At 45.3% G+C, this 19,905-nt stretch overlaps 1 protein-coding gene across 1 annotated transcript in view; it reads right to left on the reverse strand.

The window, feature by feature from the left end:
- MME (membrane metalloendopeptidase) overlaps positions 1-19,905 on the reverse strand; it is a 35,395-nt gene that overhangs the window by 12,966 nt on the left and 2,524 nt on the right. The window contains exons 2-13 of the mRNA XM_005419061.2: positions 17,165-17,334; positions 15,833-15,868; positions 11,989-12,150; positions 9,622-9,702; positions 8,834-8,929; positions 8,615-8,733; positions 7,848-7,913; positions 5,126-5,260; positions 3,690-3,791; positions 2,013-2,149; positions 1,833-1,926; positions 820-948 (exon numbers count right to left, since the gene is read on the reverse strand). Of these exons, the coding sequence (XP_005419118.1) occupies positions 820-948; positions 1,833-1,926; positions 2,013-2,149; positions 3,690-3,791; positions 5,126-5,260; positions 7,848-7,913; positions 8,615-8,733; positions 8,834-8,929; positions 9,622-9,702; positions 11,989-12,150; positions 15,833-15,868; positions 17,165-17,324 (1,317 nt within the window). The 5' untranslated portion in view covers positions 17,325-17,334. The remainder of the gene's footprint in view (positions 1-819; positions 949-1,832; positions 1,927-2,012; positions 2,150-3,689; positions 3,792-5,125; positions 5,261-7,847; positions 7,914-8,614; positions 8,734-8,833; positions 8,930-9,621; positions 9,703-11,988; positions 12,151-15,832; positions 15,869-17,164; positions 17,335-19,905) is intronic.

The following is a 19,905-nucleotide window of genomic DNA, read 5'->3' on the forward strand; positions in this document are numbered from 1 at the left end:
TTGACAGAGTGACAAAACTGTCCTTCGTCTTTTTAAAAAGGAAAGAAGCTTACAAGTTTCTTTCCTAGATTAGGTGGAAAAGCTACTTTATAGGCTTAAGGGACTTCAAACTTAAGGATAGCTAATTGGACAGAAACTAAAAAGTCTTGCTTAGGCAATTTACTAGAAAAAGAAGAGAACAAGGAAACTAATCGCTTTTGTGAGGTGTTTTACTAGGAGCAAAACCTTCTTGCACTTGGCTTGGGGTTTTTTTTGCTTGTTATCTTGCCTTTTATTAAACCTTTTTGTTTCTAACACTGCTATCCTGCTATTTTTATGCCTCCAAAAATAGCTGAGCTATCTTAGGTGAGTAACAGACCTCCAAGAGCTTATGAGACCTGGCTTGAGGAGGCTGCTACTACTCATGGTGGTGATGAAGGTACCTTCACCTGTGAAAACTGGATAAAAGCCTAGACAGAGGATGATTAAATACTTAGTGCCCCTGATGAAGTGCACTCGTGTCACTATAGGACACAAAACACCATGAGCACACACACTGCTGTTCTCAAGGTGAAGAAAGGGAAGTTTATTTTCTGACTCTAACAGTCATAGATTTCCAAAAGTGACAGTGGATTGGAGGGTGACAGTGCCACCTCTCCAGTGACACTGTACAAACCAACAGTCCATCAAATTCCTTTCTTCCATAAAAGAACACGACGCAGTAAGTCATTTACAGGAAGCGTGTGAGAGAGATCATTACAAGAATGTAAACATCAGAAGGCTTGGAAAACCTTAAAGAATCAGGGCGACACACTCGGGCTGAGGGGCTGAGGGCTTTACCACGTGCTTGCTGTCCCCAGCAAAGGCCTCCTCCACGTAGAGCCGGCCCACGGCGCTCTCCATGTTCCCGTTGACGTAGTTGGCGCAGCGGCGCCACACGGCGCTCTCGGACGTGGTGCCATAGAGGGCCTGTGGGACACACAGCAGGCACACAGGGCTAAACAGGGCTAGACAGGGCTAAACAGGGCTAGACAGGGCTAAACAGGGGACACACAGCAGGCACACAGGGCTAAACAGGGCTAGACAGGGCTAAACAGGGCTAGACAGGGCTAAACAGGGGACACACAGCAGGCACACAGGGCTAAACAGGGCTAGACAGGGCTAAACAGGGCTAGACAGGGCTAAACAGGGGACACACAGCAGGCACACAGGGCTAAACAGGGCTAGACAGGGCTAAACAGGAGACACACAGCAGGCACACAGGGCTAAAGAGGAGCTCCTCCACCTCCGTGCACACACCCAATCCATACCCACCCGGGGCACTCGGCTGGACTCACTCTCTAACTAGGATCATTAGGAAAACTCTTACAAAGGAAGAATTTCTGCTATGGGAATACAAAGAACTTCCATGTCCAGTTGCTGAAATTGCTCAGCGTTTCCTGAAAAGCACTAAGCTATCAGCAGGACTGAATGACTGGAAACCAAGATTGGGGCCATAATGTTTGCCTTGAATATATTCCTTTGGATGATGAGGAGTTTCTAACAAGTCAGGCAGAACTGTAATCCCTTGCAAATAAATGTGACTGTTCTGGTACCAAAATGGTGATTAATATAGATTCAGAAAAACAAGAGACCAGGTACCAGAGCAGTGCTTTCAAATCCACTCAGCTATCAGGCATAAATCCCATAAATTATAGATACACTCCAGCAGAGGCTCAGCAAACACATCTGGCTTTTGTGTGCAAAATCCAAAATACATTAAATATTTATATACTACACCCACATAAAAAAACCCCATCTTTTGTGGCTACAAAAGCCATCATTGAAACTTAGGGAGAGGTGAATTTCTGCACCTTACGGAAAGCGTTCCTCGTGTCCTTGTAGTCTCGGCTGAGGCTGTTGACAAGATCCATGACAAACCGCCAGGCCATGTAATTCTGAAGGTCTCTGTTCAACAAAACAACCATAATAAGGTGGTGGTGTTTTGAGGCTTTTTAAGTGTCCTGGAAAGAAAATGCAAATACCACACCTACCTGGAAGAGTATTTTTCAAGAATAGACCTGAGGTTGAGCAGGTAGTCAGGGTCATAAACAATGACGTGTTCCGTGTTGTCAACGTTGATTTGCACAGTTGACATGATGGCATTTATGAATTCTGACCAGTTGAACTCCTGGAAAATCAATATGCATTAGGATATGGTTCAATCATAAACTGTTTAAATATGTTTGCATGACACAGCTGGTCTGCCTTTAGTTTCCCCAATAATTGCACTACTTATAAATGGGGTCATTGTAATAATAGCTGGCCTGAGATCATTTTCTAGCCCTAAAAGTGTTGTTAACATAGGGGGGTATTTGGCAGAAAGGGTAGAGAAATTGCTTTGATTTCAAACTAGCACAATTTTTAAAAAAATCTTTAAAGTTTCTGTTCTGCCTATTACTTTAAAAAGTGTTGGTGATTTTTCCCTGCCTGTGTCTTTGGAAAGGTTTATTGGAAGAGGTAATGTCTTCCATCAGACAAGTGGAAGTAGCCGAGGAGAGCAGATGAGCTTTCAGGAACAGTCACTGCAGGTCTGGGAGAGAAGCAGCAAACTCCAGGCTAATCTTGGGAATAATTGCTGTTCTATCCTTAGACATTACAACACTACCAAGTCCCATCAAGTGTCTTTTGAGCATTTTGGAATAAATTTAAATTAGCGCTGATCTGGAGCACCCCCCAGGCACTAATAATAACCAGGGCAATGCCATTTATGACAGGAGTTGTTGTTTTCTGACAGGATGACTGTGATGGTAACCAACTACACCTGTGGGAGACGGTGAATTATGAAACCAATTAAACCAGGCAGGAGGGAACTGTCAGAGAATTAAAGTCAATAAAACTGCAGTGAATATGAAAAAGTGCCAGGAATAACAGTGTTTCATTGCACTTTACTGGCCTCAGAAACCTCAATAAAAGTCAGGAGGAAAACTGCCCACGTTCAGTACGACATTTTGTTCCTGGGGAGACAGAGCTGTGTTAGCAGAGCTTGGGCTGGTTCTCAGCTGCTCTCTGGTGCCATGAGTTAGAGGCTGCCCTCACAAACAGCACATGGCTCAGGGTGAGAGCAGAGCTGACACGTCCCGGGGGAGCTGCAGGGGGAGGGATGTGGAGAGCTGTCCTATTTCACGGGCCTGACAGCCTGGGCTCCTTGCTGCTTGCCCTGGCAGCAATAATTACAGAGGCAGTGCTGGACAAACTGGATTTTTGTTCTGAATATGCAGCTCTGGATAAACAGAGTGGGGCTGAGTATTCACTAAACATCCCTGGAGCAGCTGGTGGCTGCAGGCCGGACTCCAGCCCTGGGCCATAAACCCATGAGGAACAGGATCAGAGGACCACAGAATGGTTTGGGCTGGAAGGAATCTTAAAGATCATCTATTTCCAGCCCCCTGCCATGGGCAGAGACACCTCCCACTGGAAGTGGCTTTTTCCTTTGTACTTTTCCATCTTTTTATGTTGAGGCCAATGGGGAGATGTGCCTTCAGGAGAAGCAGTGGGTACAGAATGTGCATACAGTTCAGTGCAACCAGAAAAGCAAGAAAGACTGTGCACATCAGGGATCCTGTTCAATTGCAAATATGTCTTTAACAGAAAAAAAAAATCCAGGCTTCATTGTTTAATCCCATCAGTGATAAATTAGAGGTTAAAATACCAGGTTATCGATCACTTACCTTATGATTGATTACCAGTGAGAAGTTCTTTTGGAGTTGTGCCAAGGTCATTTTATTGTACAGCAGAAGTGGATCATTTCTGTCTTCAGATTTTGTTGTTGCCTGTCAGAGTTAATCAGGAGAAGATTACTGAGTGTATCGAGTGAGTTCCCAGGAGTTTTGGTTCTGCCCAGGGTGCACTGCTGCCCTGTGTGTTCTTTGGACCCATGGCATGGCACAGCCCCAGCTCACACAGCTCTGTGCTGCTCTGGGCACTGGCACTTTGCACTGCTGAGTTCAACATCTGCATCCACAGCAGCACATTTTACCCTTTTAAAGTGCTTTGAAAAATCAGTTATGCCAGGCCTCCTTTTATCCTTCTCTTCCGCTTCCTCTTCCCTATTCTATTGTGCATTCAGTGGGGTTTTTCTGTGTTTTTTAAACAAACTCCCAAGAGCACAATGCCAGCTCTCTTCAGTCACACTGAGGCTGATGCTGAGTTTGGATGAAAGGTTAAGATCCCAGGCAGTGGCAGCTTCCCCAGCACCAGCTGGAGCCCACCAGCAGCAACTGCTGCAGGGACATTGCAGGCTCGAGTTCCTCTCATACTGCCCTTTAAAGCCTTTCTTCAATGAATTCCCTTTTTGATAATAATTGCCCATCTCTGATCCAAGCCCAGAGGTGTGCTTCTCACGAAAATGAAGGAAATCCAAGTCAGATGGGTTTAGTTTATATAAATGGTTTTCCCAAGTATGTGACCTTACACTTTGATCAGTGAAACTTCAAAAATAGCTGAAGCTATAAAATATGTATTCAGCCTGTTTCATGGTCATCCTCAGCTTCAGGTCCTGCTGCAATGGTTCATAAGCCATGGTTTGCTCATGAATGCCTTTGGTTTCCTCCATGCACATTCAAACCCTCGCTATTCCTCCAAAGTCAAATTCATGATATTATTTTTCCTTTGTCCCTTTCTTTTAAGGGAGAACAGTGTTTGGTAAAAAACAGCCTTGGAACAATCAGCATTGTGGAGGAGCTTGTGCAGCACAAACATGACTTTGTGCTCACAGCAGGCCAAGGGCTGGGAATCTGCTGCTCTGGGATCCAAACAGCCCACAGGGAAACAGGACAAAGGGAGGAGAGGCCCCAAAGCATCTCCCAAAACTCACACTCTAGACCACATTAACCAAATCCCAAGTCTGTGTCCCTCTGCTCTCGCAGGGCTTCTGTGAGCAGATCAGGATAAAACATTTTGTTGTTTGGAAAACAGCTGCCTCAAATACTTTCCCTTGCTCCTCCCAGGACACAGCTGTTCCTTCAGGTGTGACAGGCTCTGTGCATTTCTACTCCCACAAAACAGCAGCAGCAAGGAGGTTAACCACTCACTGTACAGTCAGCTCTCTTAGGTATTATGAAAAAGGTCAATTATTTAAAGGATAGTTTGAAGAAGTTTTTCTTACATTGGCAATCTCTTTCTCCAGGTCCATAACTCTTCTCATTTGTGCAGAAATGTCACTCTCATTGACAGAAATATTTCTTTCTTGCCGGATTAGTTTAGCTACAGAAGTCATGAAATCAACATAGGCAGAACATGCCTGCAGGAAAAAACAGGAACAGTTTAAAGAAAAAACTCTTCCAAGGAGAGCATACCTTGATTATCTCCAAGATTTTACCTTCATTTTTATGAACCACAGTTCTTCATTCCTTATTTAAACAGGTCAGTTTTATCAGAAATAGTTAGGTCACAACTAGAAATTAACTGTGAGCATTCCCTGATGGAGCACTGCTGGGTAACTGCAGCACTGTTCAAAGCTGAACACTCCCAGTGACTGCACTGTTTTCATTATTTAGAATGAGACATTTGTATGTCCATATTTAAACCATCACCCATGTTTTTTCTAGCTCACTTTAATTACAAGTTCCAAAAATACCATTTCCAAAGAGCTGTGTTCCCAGGAACATAAACCAAGGGAATTGGCTTTGTGGGAAAAGCATTCCCAGAAGCTGTGAACCTCCCCCAGTGCTTCTTGGAACAGTTAGAACTTATGTTGCTGTATGTAAAGTTAGGTCTACTATAGACAATTTATATGAAATCTAACATTAAAGAGTTCAGTAATGATAAGAATGTAAATACAGCAGCAAATTCTCTGAAGTGTCACACAGCCAAATATCTTAAGGTGTCATTATATTTTATGGAACCTCTGTTTTATTGTAATTCTATTATTATTTGTAATTCTAGTTCCTCCTTGGTAAGTCACACTCATTTTTCTATCAATGGAAATGCTGTTTTCAATATTCCTTTTCAATGCAAATAAAAGAAACCCATACATAGTGCTGGATCAGCTATCAAATAATAAATCTGTTTTGTGCAACGTAACCTACCAAAGCAGTGATTAAAGCTAGGATTAATAAGGTGTGCATGTCATCAGCTTTACTGATAGGAGTATTTTGGTACGTCCAGCTCCTAAGGCAGGGGACATGCCTCTTTAATGAGTGCTGCATGTGAGCAATCATTCCCTGTCCCCCGGGCACCCTCCCTGCCGGGCTGTGCCCACCTGGGGCTGTGCCCACCTGGGGCTGTGCCCACCTGGGGCTGCCAGCAGGGACAGGGCCAGGGCTCAGCTGCCCAAAGGGCTCAACTCCCAGCGCCAGTTACAAGCAGGAGAGATCATTTCAGAAAGGGAAAAGCCCATGAAACCACTGACAGCTACAGCAAGTCACAAAAGACAGTGCATCCCAGCCATCATGAAATTCAATATAGCTATTACCTCACACCACTAAGTTAACAGAGATTTTTAGGTACCAATCAGTGACTTTATTTTTCTGCTAAGTGCAGCTCTGAAGCCAGCTAGCAAAGAACTAAGTCAGCTAAATTTCATCTGGACTGTATAAATAGTGTCAGTAATTTCAGTGGAAACTTAAGCCATCGGAATCACTCCTGTGTGAGCAGGGTCATCCTGTATCTTACAAGAGAAAAAGATTTTAAAATTATCTTTTTGGCAGGTTCCAGCTGTGGCTCTGGGCTGGGCAGTGCTGCTGGGGGCAGAGCCCTGCAAGGGGCAGGAGGCAGAGATGGATTTGCTGCGTGCAGCTCCTGGAGTGGAATAAGAGCAGGAAATAGAGCCAGGAGCAGGAGAGAGGGGCTGGGAGGGAACAGCTCTGGCGTGCAGCAGGGACACTGGGGCACTGGGGCACTGGGAACGTGCCCCATAGTGATAAAGCTCTTTTCCAACAGTATTTTGTTTTCCAACAGTATTTCCTCCTCTCCTTTCCAGCAGTGCAGAGCTGATACTCAGGTAGGTCAGAGGACAGAAATTGCCTCTCAGTGCTGCAGTTAGCACATGGAAGGCACAGACTGTGCAATGTGAGTCAGCTCCTAAAGGCCATCTCACATGGACCTGGGCAGTTCGGATGGCAATGATTGTCCTAATGAGCATGTGATCTGTAATTAAATGTAATCACTATCAACTGTTGGCACATCAGCAAAATACCTACAAAGCCCAAATGGTCTGCACACTTTCTCATGGCTTCTGCATTTAATTACACAGAAGGAATGTGGTTAATTAAAGGTCACTGTGGTAGCAGTTTCAGCTCCATGACTTCAGCACAGACACCCATCAGCTCTCAAGGGCTTACAGCACATCCAAGATTAGCAACAGGGATACAGTGTCAGTGCTAACAGGTTAATGAGACCTGCAGAAGTAATGAGCAAACAAGAATTAAAGGAGACCATACGAGGTTTCAGGTATCTGAGCCATTTCTGTGGTATCACATCCTTTTGCTGCTGTGTTTGTGCTCAGCAGTTGGTGCAGGAGACTGTGATCTTTTCAGATCTTTCATGCAGCAAAGTGTTGTCTCTTTGGTTCTGAACGTCCTGTTTTTCTTCCCAAGCCTGTTCTTGGTAGAAGTTCACCTGCAGCAGCTGCTGCCAGTCGGTCACAGCTCAGAAGTGACCTCCTTTCTGCAGTGACACACAGGGCTGACCATGGCCACTTCTATTCTGCCTAAATACAACTCTGACAGGCAGGGGATAGCTCTTGATCCAGCTGTGAAGCTGAGAGGCTCTGCAACAAAGCTAAATTGTTTCATGTTCATCTCCTTCTTAAAAAGTCAAGGAGCTGCCTTGAAAATACAGGCTAAACCAGGAGAACTGTCCCCAGGGGTGTGCCAGCCGGCCCTCACCTCTTGGTATGCCCCAGTGCACTCGTAGTAGTCCCGGGAAGGCAGCCCCAGGCCAGGCTGGTCGATCTGTAAATGCAAAGAAAAACCGAGACGTGCTTAAGGGGAGATGGCAGGGCACTGCACTGTTCTTTGGGAACTACAGGTGCTGATGCTTCACTGGACAAGTCATATTCTGGCCACAGGGCTGTTCCTCTCTCACCCTGTTGCCCACCTTTCACTATTTTCATTCTCATTAAAATTTTTGTTTTTATTTCCAATCTTTTTCCTCTCCTGTTGCTGAACACTGCAAGGCACTGGCAGCCAGTGAGAAAACAGGTGAACCACAGGTGACAGGACAGCCCAGAGACAAGCTAGGCAGCTCCTGCATCTCTGAAATCCCTGACGTGAGCTGCCCACGGCTCCCTCCACCCCTGACAGGAGAGATTGGCCCTTGCTCCTCTCACTGTTCCGTCCCAGCCGTCAGCAGTTCCTGCCCTGTCTGGATGTTCAGGTTTCAGAGGTGACCTTTCTGTCTCTGTCATTCCCATCTCACTGGCAGTAACGGTGTCTGAGCACACAGAACAAAGCTGTCAGCTTGGAGAGCGGGCAGGGAACTGGGCAACCCAGAGTCTCAGCTGAAAACGACATAAACTCACAGATTCATCTGCAAAGCACTCAGGTCAAATCCAGATCCCTGATGTTTCTCCTTGCTGACTTTTATGTCTGTGCTTCCAGTTATTTGCTGCACTTTTGTGATCAGCAAGGCCATGGCACCCAGGCAGACTTACGTGAATGATATGTGCTGTGGAATTTTTGTCGTCTGTGCCAACAAAAAAATTAATAAGGACTTTTTTTCCATATCTGGAGTTGAGCTGTGCAATAGCTGTCTCAGCTGTCCAAGCAGTACCTGAGCAAATGGAAGGTATAGTCAGTCTCTATTTTTAGTAAACAATAAATTAAATAATTAGATATTTTAACTTAAAGGAAATAAGCACAGGTTATCTTACCATAGGAATCATCCCAGTTAGTTGTTGCTACAGGCCACTCAGACACATTTGGCAATAAACTAATTAGAGGACTTCCACCTCGGAGATCAATGGCAGCTTTTGGAAAAAATAAAATGAGTTACCACGACATTTTAAGCCCCACAAATGTTATATATTATAACGTATATTATAATGAGTTCAGAAAAGTGAAGCTGAGAACAGTTTCCCCCATCGCCACAGCAGCAGTTTGCTCTGATGTATGACTGTGCTTTAACATTTAATGTAAAAATGTTCCAGTCACAAACAGCATATGCAGATCCTTGAGACCATGACATTGAAGTATTGTCTTTTTTCTTCTCTCTCTGCAGATAGCTTGAAATAATAGTTTTGAAAAGTATTCATACTATTACAGAAACTATAAAAATATTATTTAGGAAGCCCTGCAAACTTTTACTGCTCTTTGTTCTAGTGGCAGAGCCTGGTGTGCCAGGTAGCTTTCACCTCATCCCTGCTAGTTTCTACAAAAGAAGTTAACTCCCATTTAACTGAAAGGATTTGAGTTTATACATCTGCAGCAAATTAGTAACTGAAGAGTTACCTAAAATACCTAAGGGAGTAAAGCAGGAGGTACAATACCAGTGTTACTGCTGACATTCTGACTGGGCTCTACAGAATAGACACACTTCAGTTTTCACACAGGATATTATCTGAGAAATGATGCACGGAATGGGACACAGGTGCAGCTGCCTGGGGCACCCTTTGGGTGATGCTGGGGTATCCTGTAGGCCATGGCCTCAGGGAACACTTACTTTCATTTATGCAGGACCTGTAGAGGGTTTTTGCCTTCTGCACTGCTGGGATATCGTTGGTGCTGGGGGTGTCGAGGACATCTGAAACACACACAGTGAGTCATGGTCACTCCTGCTCTGCCATGGTCACTCTGCTCTGCTATGGTCCCTCGGCTCTGTGCTGGTCACTCTGCTCTGCCATGGGCACTCCTGCTCTATCATGGTCACTCTGCTCTATCATGGTCACTCTGCTCTATCATGGTCACTCTGCTCTATCATGGTCACTCTGCTCTATCATGGTCACTCTGCTCTATCATGGTCACTCTGCTCTATCATGGTCACTCTGCTCTATCATGGTCACTCTGCTCTATCATGGTCACTCTGCTCTATCATGGTCACTCTGCTCTATCATGGTCACTCTGCTCTATCATGGTCACTCTGCTCTATCATGGTCACTCTGCTCTATCATGGTCACTCTGCTCTATCATGGTCACTCTGCTCTATCATGGTCACTCTGCTCTATCATGGTCACTCTGCTCTATCATGGTCACTCTGCTCTATCATGGTCACTCTGCTCTATCATGGTCACTCTGCTCTATCATGGTCACTCTGCTCTATCATGGTCACTCTGCTCTATCATGGTCACTCTGCTCTATCATGGTCACTCTGCTCTATCATGGTCACTCTGCTCTATCATGGTCACTCTGCTCTATCATGGTCACTCTGCTCTATCATGGTCACTCTGCTCTATCATGGTCACTCTGCTCTATCATGGTCACTCTGCTCTATCATGGTCACTCTGCTCTATCATGGTCACTCTGCTCTATCATGGTCACTCTGCTCTATCATGGTCACTCTGCTCTATCATGGTCACTCTGCTCTATCATGGTCACTCTGCTCTATCATGGTCACTCTGCTCTATCATGGTCACTCTGCTCTATCATGGTCACTCTGCTCTATCATGGTCACTCTGCTCTATCATGGTCACTCTGCTCTATCATGGTCACTCTGCTCTATCATGGTCACTCTGCTCTATCATGGTCACTCTGCTCTATCATGGTCACTCTGCTCTATCATGGTCACTCTGCTCTATCATGGTCACTCTGCTCTATCATGGTCACTCTGCTCTATCATGGTCACTCTGCTCTATCATGGTCACTCTGCTCTATCATGGTCACTCTGCTCTATCATGGTCACTCTGCTCTATCATGGTCACTCTGCTCTATCATGGTCACTCTGCTCTATCATGGTCACTCTGCTCTATCATGGTCACTCTGCTCTATCATGGTCACTCTGCTCTATCATGGTCACTCTGCTCTATCATGGTCACTCTGCTCTATCATGGTCACTCTGCTCTATCATGGTCACTCTGCTCTATCATGGTCACTCTGCTCTATCATGGTCACTCTGCTCTATCATGGTCACTCTGCTCTATCATGGTCACTCTGCTCTATCATGGTCACTCTGCTCTATCATGGTCACTCTGCTCTATCATGGTCACTCTGCTCTATCATGGTCACTCTGCTCTATCATGGTCACTCTGCTCTATCATGGTCACTCTGCTCTATCATGGTCACTCTGCTCTGCCATGGTCGCTCCTGCTCCATGCTGGCAGGCTCTGGGGAGCAGGGCTGGGCCAGGAGAGCTCCGTGCCCAGCCCCAGGGAGGCTCTGCCCTTCAGCAGCTGAGGGGGAAGCTCTGCAGGTGAAGGGCCCTGCAGTGGCTGCGGTCTGTGCTGGGATGTGGAACAGGGGCAGTAGATAACTCTGTAGGATCCCTGGGTGAAATACAAACACTCTGACTCCTCAGGGACAGGTTTTAACCAACCAGGCTATTGTGTGAAGACACAGCTGGCAAAACCAAGAGATAGGCAAAGTAAAAAAAAAAGAATATTTAGCCTGGCGAGAATGGGCTGGAGAGTGTTACATGAGAACAGACTGCCTTCTTGGACTCTGTTATTTTCACCTGAGAAAAAGGGATGGTGAAGAATTTGATACTGTTGATATGGCAGGTAGGGAAATAGCTTGGCTGCTCTTTGGGCTGTCTGATGGAACACAGATAGGCAGGGCATGTGCTGCCAGAGAGCAGGACACAGACCGACCTCTCCCTCCTCCTCCTCCTCCTTCACCTGCCAGGTGCTGTGGCTGGGCAGGCTCAGGGTGGGGACTGCAGATTGCAGCAAGGGCAGGTCTGCCCCGCTCTGCTCCAGTGCCAGCACACTCCCAGAGCCTTCTCTGAGCAAACACTTTGGGGCAGGTTTGTCCTGAACCAAACACAAAACCCCTGAAATATCTGGCAGTGTTTTAAGCTTTGCTAGAAAACCACAACTTCTCGGGATAACACGTAAGGCAAAGCAGAAACTTTATTTAGTCCCCAAACTGCACTGACCTTTCAGAACAACTTCTAGTTCGTCTCTCAAAATGTCAAAGTTGCTATAACGGGAGCTGGTCTCGGGGATGACGTTCCTCTTGAGCCACCCTCCGCAGGCGTACTGGTAGAAGTCCTGGCAGGGCCTGGTGCTGGGGTCCATGTTCTCCAGGATCCTGGCAGCTGCAGCACACAGACACACTTCGCACACACGCTGCACCACGCTCCTCGTCTCTCAGGAGCGAGGGCATAAGTGTATTTGGTTTAGAATAGGCTCAAGAGTACTTGGATGTTCTGGACCAAACAAAGTTCTCACCGGTGAGCAAGGAATTGCTATTCCTGTGCTGACCACAACTTCCAGACTTTCCAGTTGGCTGTGTTTACTGGTGGTGAACTGACAGATGTTCCTGCTCCCTGTGAGTGGTCACTCAGCTCTAAATAAAATGTAGGTTGTTTCATTTACCCTTCATTTACCCTTCACTTAGCCTTCTTTGTACTGAAACGTGGTGAAAAGGGACATTAAAAGCACAAGGCATAGCAGAGGTTAAGTATCCACTGTAATGTAATTTTGGTTATTAAATATGATTTAGACTCAACTGAATCTTGCCTATTTCAATCAAATACTGACTTTGTTGGACTATCTCAGTTCTTGTCAGGAAAGGTTTTTCTGTTAATGCCTTCTGGAAGCTCCACTCATTATTAGACCTGCTCCCCATTTTTCTCTAGAGCTGATACTGCCTCTTGCATCCCTCTGACTCCCTGCAGTGGCTTGTCCAAGACTGGCCAGTCACTGACCAGTCGTGACAGGGATTCTCGGTGAAATCCAGTTCCTTGGTGACAGCCTCCCAGCTGCTGCCCATAGACCCTCTGGGCTTCTCCCTGTGCCTATTCCTATTCCACCCAGACTGCTCCTACCACCAGTGTGCCAGAACAGAGTCTCTCACAGAAAAGAGAGATCTTGGGAGTCAGGCAGCAGCTAGGGATACCTCTGAATTTCCCAGGATACTGAATATTCTTCCGATTTTTCTGACATTATTTTTAGTAAATTATGAGTCTTGTGATTTCAAGTGTTCATTCCTCCACATGGGCAAGTCAAATATTTATAGTTATTTTTCCAGTACTTTCAATATTTTCCATGTCTCTTGTGCTGGTGGAAATGGAGAGACAGTCTGTGGTGTTTGTGTTGGTTTGCCTGCCCCCATTTTTCTGCTGGCTCAGGAGTGTTACATTCTAGGCCAACACCTGATGGTTTTACAATGTTCCAGCACCTGCAAGATGGGAATAGCCATGGACAGGTGCATTCTCAACCTCAGGCTGCTTCTGTAGCATAAAACCCACTGTGGAGATAGATGCAAAGCCTCCTAGTGATGGCTTCCCTGCTGAAGTCGATGGCTTCAGGGTGACTTCAATTGGAAGGGACACAGGATCATGCCAACAGCCAACTGGGAAATTCAGTCATGTTCTTACAAACTGTGACACTTGCTGCAGCTCCAAGTGCTCTGGGATTGTGGAAGCCCTGGTGCTGGTTTCTGTCCTTTTGCCCTGTTTCAGTCAGGGGAAGGGGAATGTTTTGAATGCTGCAGTTTATTCCGGTCCTAACTCCACCTGTTTGCTGTGAAAGAGGAAAGGTGTAACTATTCCTGCCATCTCCTGTTTTAAGTGTATCCCTCGGAATCTCTCTGCCAGACGGGGCAGCACCTGAAGGGCATCCCTGTCCTTTGGGTGACCTTGGCATGGGCCAGTCCAGCAGCACAGACCTTCCTGGCCAGGAGTGGACACCCAGCCCTGACAAACACCAACAGCAGGACAGAAACATCCTCTGACACCAAGAGAAGATGGCCCTTATCCACTGACTCGTCCCTTTGGGAAAAACCTCACAACTAAAGCCAGGAGAAAGCCATGTCTTGCTTAAATCTGAGAAATCATTAACAGTGTGATATCAGACCTGGCGTGAACTGTGCAGTGGGGTTGCTCTGCTTGGAGTCAGCACCTGGATAATCCAATGTGCCACACAGAAATAATCATCTCCCACAGCTCTCCTGCTCCAAGGTCCAGCCCAGCCAATACCAGCTATCCAGTTTTATCATAACCTAAAGCCTAAATACTGCAAAAGTACCAGGAAGAGCTCAGCTGTGGGCACTGTGGTCTGTCATTTAGGGCTGCATGTGAAGTACATACAGTGAGTATGACCATGCAGAATACTCTCCTCAAGAGCGCTACTTGCACACCTGAGCCCCAAGATAACCATTCATCATTTGGCTGATACCACAGATATATCTTAATCAATTATGTTTAATTATTAATTAGTTACATATTATAATTGATTATGTTATGAATATTTTAGTATTTTATCTCTGATCCAGGTGAATTTATACCTATACAAATACAGGTAATACACAGTGTACTCTTCATCAGTGCTCAGTGTTGCTGTGACAAACCAGCTGGGCTTTGTTCCTACTGTCACTTGTTTACTCTGGCACCAAGAATGTAGAGCTTCATATCAATTACTAGTAATGATTAATCTTACTGTAGTACTCCTGATTGCCAGTTGTTGCTTTAATAGCTTACAAATAAAGAAATACGAGCTGTCTAAGCAACCAGTGACCTGGGGAGGATTCAGGAGCAAAACAATATGCTTACCTAGGTAAGAAACAGGGACCAAAAAAAAACAGAGACCAAAATCCCAGCCTGTTCCAGCAGGCTGTGCTGCCTGAGCTCAGAGAAGTCATCAGAGTGTGTCAGCTTATCCAAAAAATGCTCAAATACACAAACTGCATTGTATCTTCCTGTGCCACACTGCAGTGGCCTCACAAATCCATGGATGACAGTGCCATGCAGTTACTGGCATTTACCCTGGATATAACCCATGAATTCTCATTACATTTTTTCTTCGTTATTTGTTAATTATTTATTTTACTACTTTTTTTTTTTTCTTCTGGTCATTTATTTGCAGCTCTTCTCTCAAAATGAGCAATCAATTCTGTCAGTATCTTCACTTTATCCCTTTCCAGTGGTTAAATGCTGTTAAAGCATTTAACAGAAGCATAAAAGAGCAAAATTGTTCTGATTAATTACTTTAGGCACTTGTTGCTACATTAAGCCTCATTTCTCCAAACTTTTCCTGCTTTTCCTTTTGGAGTGCATTCACCATCCCACAGTCTGTCTGAACTCCCCTGCAGCAATGTGTATTCAGCTGAAAATGAGCAGCGTTGGAGATTAAAAACAATCTGCTAGAGAGCTAATTGGATCATTTTCCCAACCACAGCATGAGCTTTCCTGCTAGGAGAAGAACACCTTGGAAGTGGAGTGAGCAGGCAGTGATGGAAATAATAAACCTTATATAACCTGAAACGAACCTTGTGTCTGAGCCCTGCTGATGGCAATCTCAGCTCCTGGGATGAGGGGCTGCCCTGGGGCTTTCCCTGCAGGGCTGAGCTGCTGAAACGAGACCTGAAGCCAGCAGTGCCATGGAAGTCAGGACACCAATACACCAACTTTCCTGGGCTGTTTCTGCTGTTTCTGCAAGTCTAAAAGGTGTCTGTGAGTCAGCCCCTTTGGGAGCCTCCATGGGTGCTCTGTTCCTGGGATTCCTTAACGGCTGCACTTGTTACTGAAGGATGAAGCAGCTTGTCAGACCATAACATGCAGAATCTTTTGGACATGGAGGATGACTCTGTAGGATTGACAATATCACAGCACGAGAGTTTACTTTTGCAGAAGAACTATGCTAAGAAAATCATGTGGGGTAACAGATCCACGCTTCCATGTGCCACACTTGTCTGCAGTTAGATGGGAGAATTCCGTGGTAGCAATTTTGTTTAAAACCACATAAATTAATTTAAAACATATGTATTTTCATTCTTACCTGATTTGATACAGTCTGGTGTCTTGCAAATGCCATCTAAAAGAGAATACAGTCATATTCTTAATTATTTACTCAATGTCAATATAATAAAATCTACTGTAGATATTTCCATTGACAGTCAATTTCATTGCACTGTACAGTAAGATAATATGAATGGACACCTTACAGTCAGTAAGGGAATATTTATAGGATCAGGTTCTAAAAATACCATCATCTTCAACCCTTTAGGGTCATTCAGTGCTAGTCACTCATCATGTGGAATTTTTGTAGTCATCAGAGGAAAATGTCCCATCAATTGGAGGTGGGCAAAATACTATTTTTATAACAGAGAAGCAATTTAGAGAAAAATAGCTCAAGGACTGGAGAGAATGACAAAGCCAGTTTGAATTTAGCAATACTTTACAATGACAAAAGGATTTTCAAGGAATTATATGAAAGTCCTGAGACATTCACTCTGAAGTCTTCTGAACAAAATACAGGATTCAGGAATATGAAAATATTTCCTTTTGAGACTTTGAAAATAAAACTTTCTTTATTCCTCCATAATGGTATTTTTTCCAGCCCATAATTGAACTATACTTCAATAAAAAGCTTAAGCACAACTATTGAGTACTTCAAAATTTAAAAAAACCCACTTAATTCCAATATAAGGAAAAATTCTAGTTTGACCCTAGATGGAAATTTTAGCTTCTCTGTATTACCTTTTCCAAAATTTACCAATGTATTTCCCCCTGAATGAAATTATTTTGCTCTGGCTACTGAAGCACAAAACCTCTCAGGATGACTACACTCACTGACAGTCCTTGCTGCAACAGCCTGAAAAAGGAAAAAATGGGAACACAAAGGGAGCCCTGGAGTTTGGTTTTCTTCAGCAGTGTTGTTCTTTGTTGGGATCGTTGCTTACTGAAGCATTAATTACAAACAGAACTATTCCTAAGTCAGAACAAGCAGATGGTTTGTGTTTACCACAACTTTCCATGAACAAATGAATCTACTGAGTCCCAGTTGGAAAGACGCAGTTTCTGAGTTTTTCCAGCAACAAGCCATGTGGATGCAGCTTTACATTTCAGCCAGCATCCTAAACCTTCTCCCTGCCTGTACCTCCAGCATCCCAGCCCTTTCCCCTGCCTGTACCTGTGCTCCCAGCAGCTTTACCTTTCAGCCATCCCAGCCCTTTCCCCTGGCTGTACCTGTGCTCCCAGCAGCTTTACCTTTCAGCCATCCCAGCCCTTTCCCCTGGCTGTACCTGTGCTCCCAGCAGCTTTACCTTTCAGCCATCCCAGCCCTTTCCCCTGGCTGTACCTGTGCTCCCAGGCAGCCCCGTGCACTCACCGTCGTACGTGGCGTACAGGACGATCATGGTGATGGCCACGATGGCCAGCAGCAGCACCACCACAGCCAGCCCTATTTCCAGACCACTCCATCCCAGCTTCTTCTTTGGTTTTGGGGCATTCATTTCAGTTATATCCATCTGGCTTTCTGACTTGCCCATAACCCAGTGTCTGGAATGGAAAAGGGAATATTCACTGAGCGCTTACCCTGAGTCACAGGCTCGAAGCAGGCTCCTCAACTGCACACAACAAAGGTGTTTTCTAGGTGAGTTTTCCAATTGTTTGTAATACTACCGGGCTGTCAGTCAGGAAGTGAATCCTGCCCTCTGCCAGGCCTGTGCACACTCACACACACACACACACACACACACACTCACTCACACACTCACGCTCACGTACCACGCACTTTGTGTCATGGATAGAGCGCAGAAGAGTGGAGTTCCTTCACGTGGAGGAGCTTCCTTCACACCACACAGAAAAGGAAGGCCAGCAAACCAAAACCTATTTTTAAAATGTACCCGTGGGGTTTAATCTTGTGTGAAGGTACAGGAGTTCACAAGCAGTAAAAAGCAAGTCTCTTTGCTTGAATAAAAATTAACTTAACCTGCCAATTACTTATCTAATGCCAAAGGTCAAAATATGCCATTGTGCTTCGCTGTCACTTCTAAAATATTATGTAAGCAGTTCTTGACTACAGCTTTACAGCTGGCTCTAAAAATAGAAAAAAAAATCAGGCTCTGCTGGGAGCCTGTCAGACTCACACTGAAGACAGTGAGTGTTCACAGCAATTTTTAAAGAGCTGTGAGCAGTTCTGTCTTTGGAGGTTAGAGCACTGCACTCAGGAGTCACGCAACGCCGCTGGCAGCAGCTCACGCTCCCTCGTGCAGCCCCTGCAGCAGCTTTGGAGATCCTCTTGCTCTTCAGAGGGACCTGGGCCACCTTTGCAGTGCTGTGGTGGCAGCTCTGTGCCCTCCCTCCACCTGCTCCCACTTATCCAGGGCCAGACTTTCCTCCACCAACTGGGATTCCAATCCCTACACACACAGCAATGGATTTCTCAGTATTTCACAATGAAAGTCCCTGCCAGCATTTCCTGGGGCTCTCTACATCCACAGGCAGTGCACACCCTTTCCATTCAATGGCAAAGAATATGAGAATTTCACTGGGATAAATAATGGGAACACTACATTCACCAGACCCCTCACACAAAGGTCAGCCTTCCTTACACCATCTCCCTCTCCCCATAAGTCAGTGAGGGACCATTCTCAGGCTCTGCATCCAGTGAAGTCTAAGACTCAGAACTTCATTGTTTCAAACTGGCTTAGCTGTATTGCTGCCTTGTGTTCATCCCAACTCAAACTCTCCTCAAACCGCTGCAGTCTCTCAGATCTCCAGTCTTTGCTTTTCTCCTGGACTCCTGCCTGATTATTTTCCTTAGTTTTCTGCCTGATTCACATTCCTTAGTTTCCAATAATCTCTTCCTTCCTCTGATGTCCACGTCCCCTAGAATGAGGCTCCTCTGCTGCAGAAACAGGTCCCCAAAGCGTATGTTTATTAATAACTAAAGATGTCCAATAACCCACAGGTGCAAGTAAGAGAAGTTTCTACAGATGTGAGATTTCATGTTCCATGGGTTTACCAACACCTTTCTTGGTGGCTCACTGGACACCCTCGCACTGTTCCTCTACACAAACGAAAGGACATTTTATTTCTGCATGTCTCATCTGCCCTTCTGTCACTACTCCTGGGACATCAAGCTGCAGGAGGTGACTGGCAGTGCCAGAACTGCAGCTCTTCCATGGCTCAGGAGGCTGGAATCCTGAGGTCTGCCCAGCCTCTGTCTTTCTGCACCTACAGGGACCAGCACAACTACTTTCACGTGCCTCATCAGCTGCTGTTTTTCTCTGAAGAACAGGATTTTTGGTCAAATGAGCCAGTAGTCTCTGAGAAATCCCACTGAAACGTGCAAAGGAGTCAGAAATCTGCCCTGCATTAACTATGAGCTAGAAGTTTGTAGCTAATAAAAAAGCAAATTAACCATTATTACTGTCTCACTTCCAGTCATATTAAGCAGCAAAAAAAAAGTTATTTATATGGACTAAATACTGCCGAGTCTCCGGAATCCTCTGAGTACTTGGAGCCTCACTGAAGCAATGGTGCTTATCTCCTGACTCTGGTGGTGACTGAGCGCTGAAAATACAGTTCCGTAGAGCAGCAGGAAACACTGCACCTTTCATGTGTAAATATGTTCTTTGCAGTCATCTACGTTTTTCCAAGTGAGCTAATCTTTCTCTTCCTGCAGGAGAGCTCCTCTGTCTAAAGACATCTGACTAATTTTTACTTCTAGTTATTTGGAGAGTTGAATCCATCTGCACGAACAACCACCAGGTAGAAGCTGCTTTATGTGCTACTGCAAGCACAGCAAAACTGTAGGAATAATTTAAGCAGATACAAGCCTCGGTATTCTGGTTTTCTTACACTTCTCCTGGTGCTTATGTGATCCCCTCTGCTCTGCCTGCTAAAGCTTAGACACCACAGAGAGCTGAGGATGTTTCGACTGACCCTGATCTAGATGGTAGAAGGAGTTAATGAATGCATTAGCTTTTGGTTTTGGGACGGGTTAGTTAAAATCGGTTTGTGGCTTACTTGGTTCCCAGCGTGGCCTCCACAGAAGATGTAGCACATCACAGGAATACTTTACTGTGTTTTCATTAACTTGTGCAGCCTGTCCTGTGCCAGCAG

The sequence above is a fragment of the Geospiza fortis genome, unplaced genomic scaffold, assembly GCF_000277835.1.
Source record: "Geospiza fortis unplaced genomic scaffold, GeoFor_1.0 scaffold172, whole genome shotgun sequence".
In the NCBI taxonomy this organism is placed as follows: domain Eukaryota; kingdom Metazoa; phylum Chordata; class Aves; order Passeriformes; family Thraupidae; genus Geospiza; species Geospiza fortis.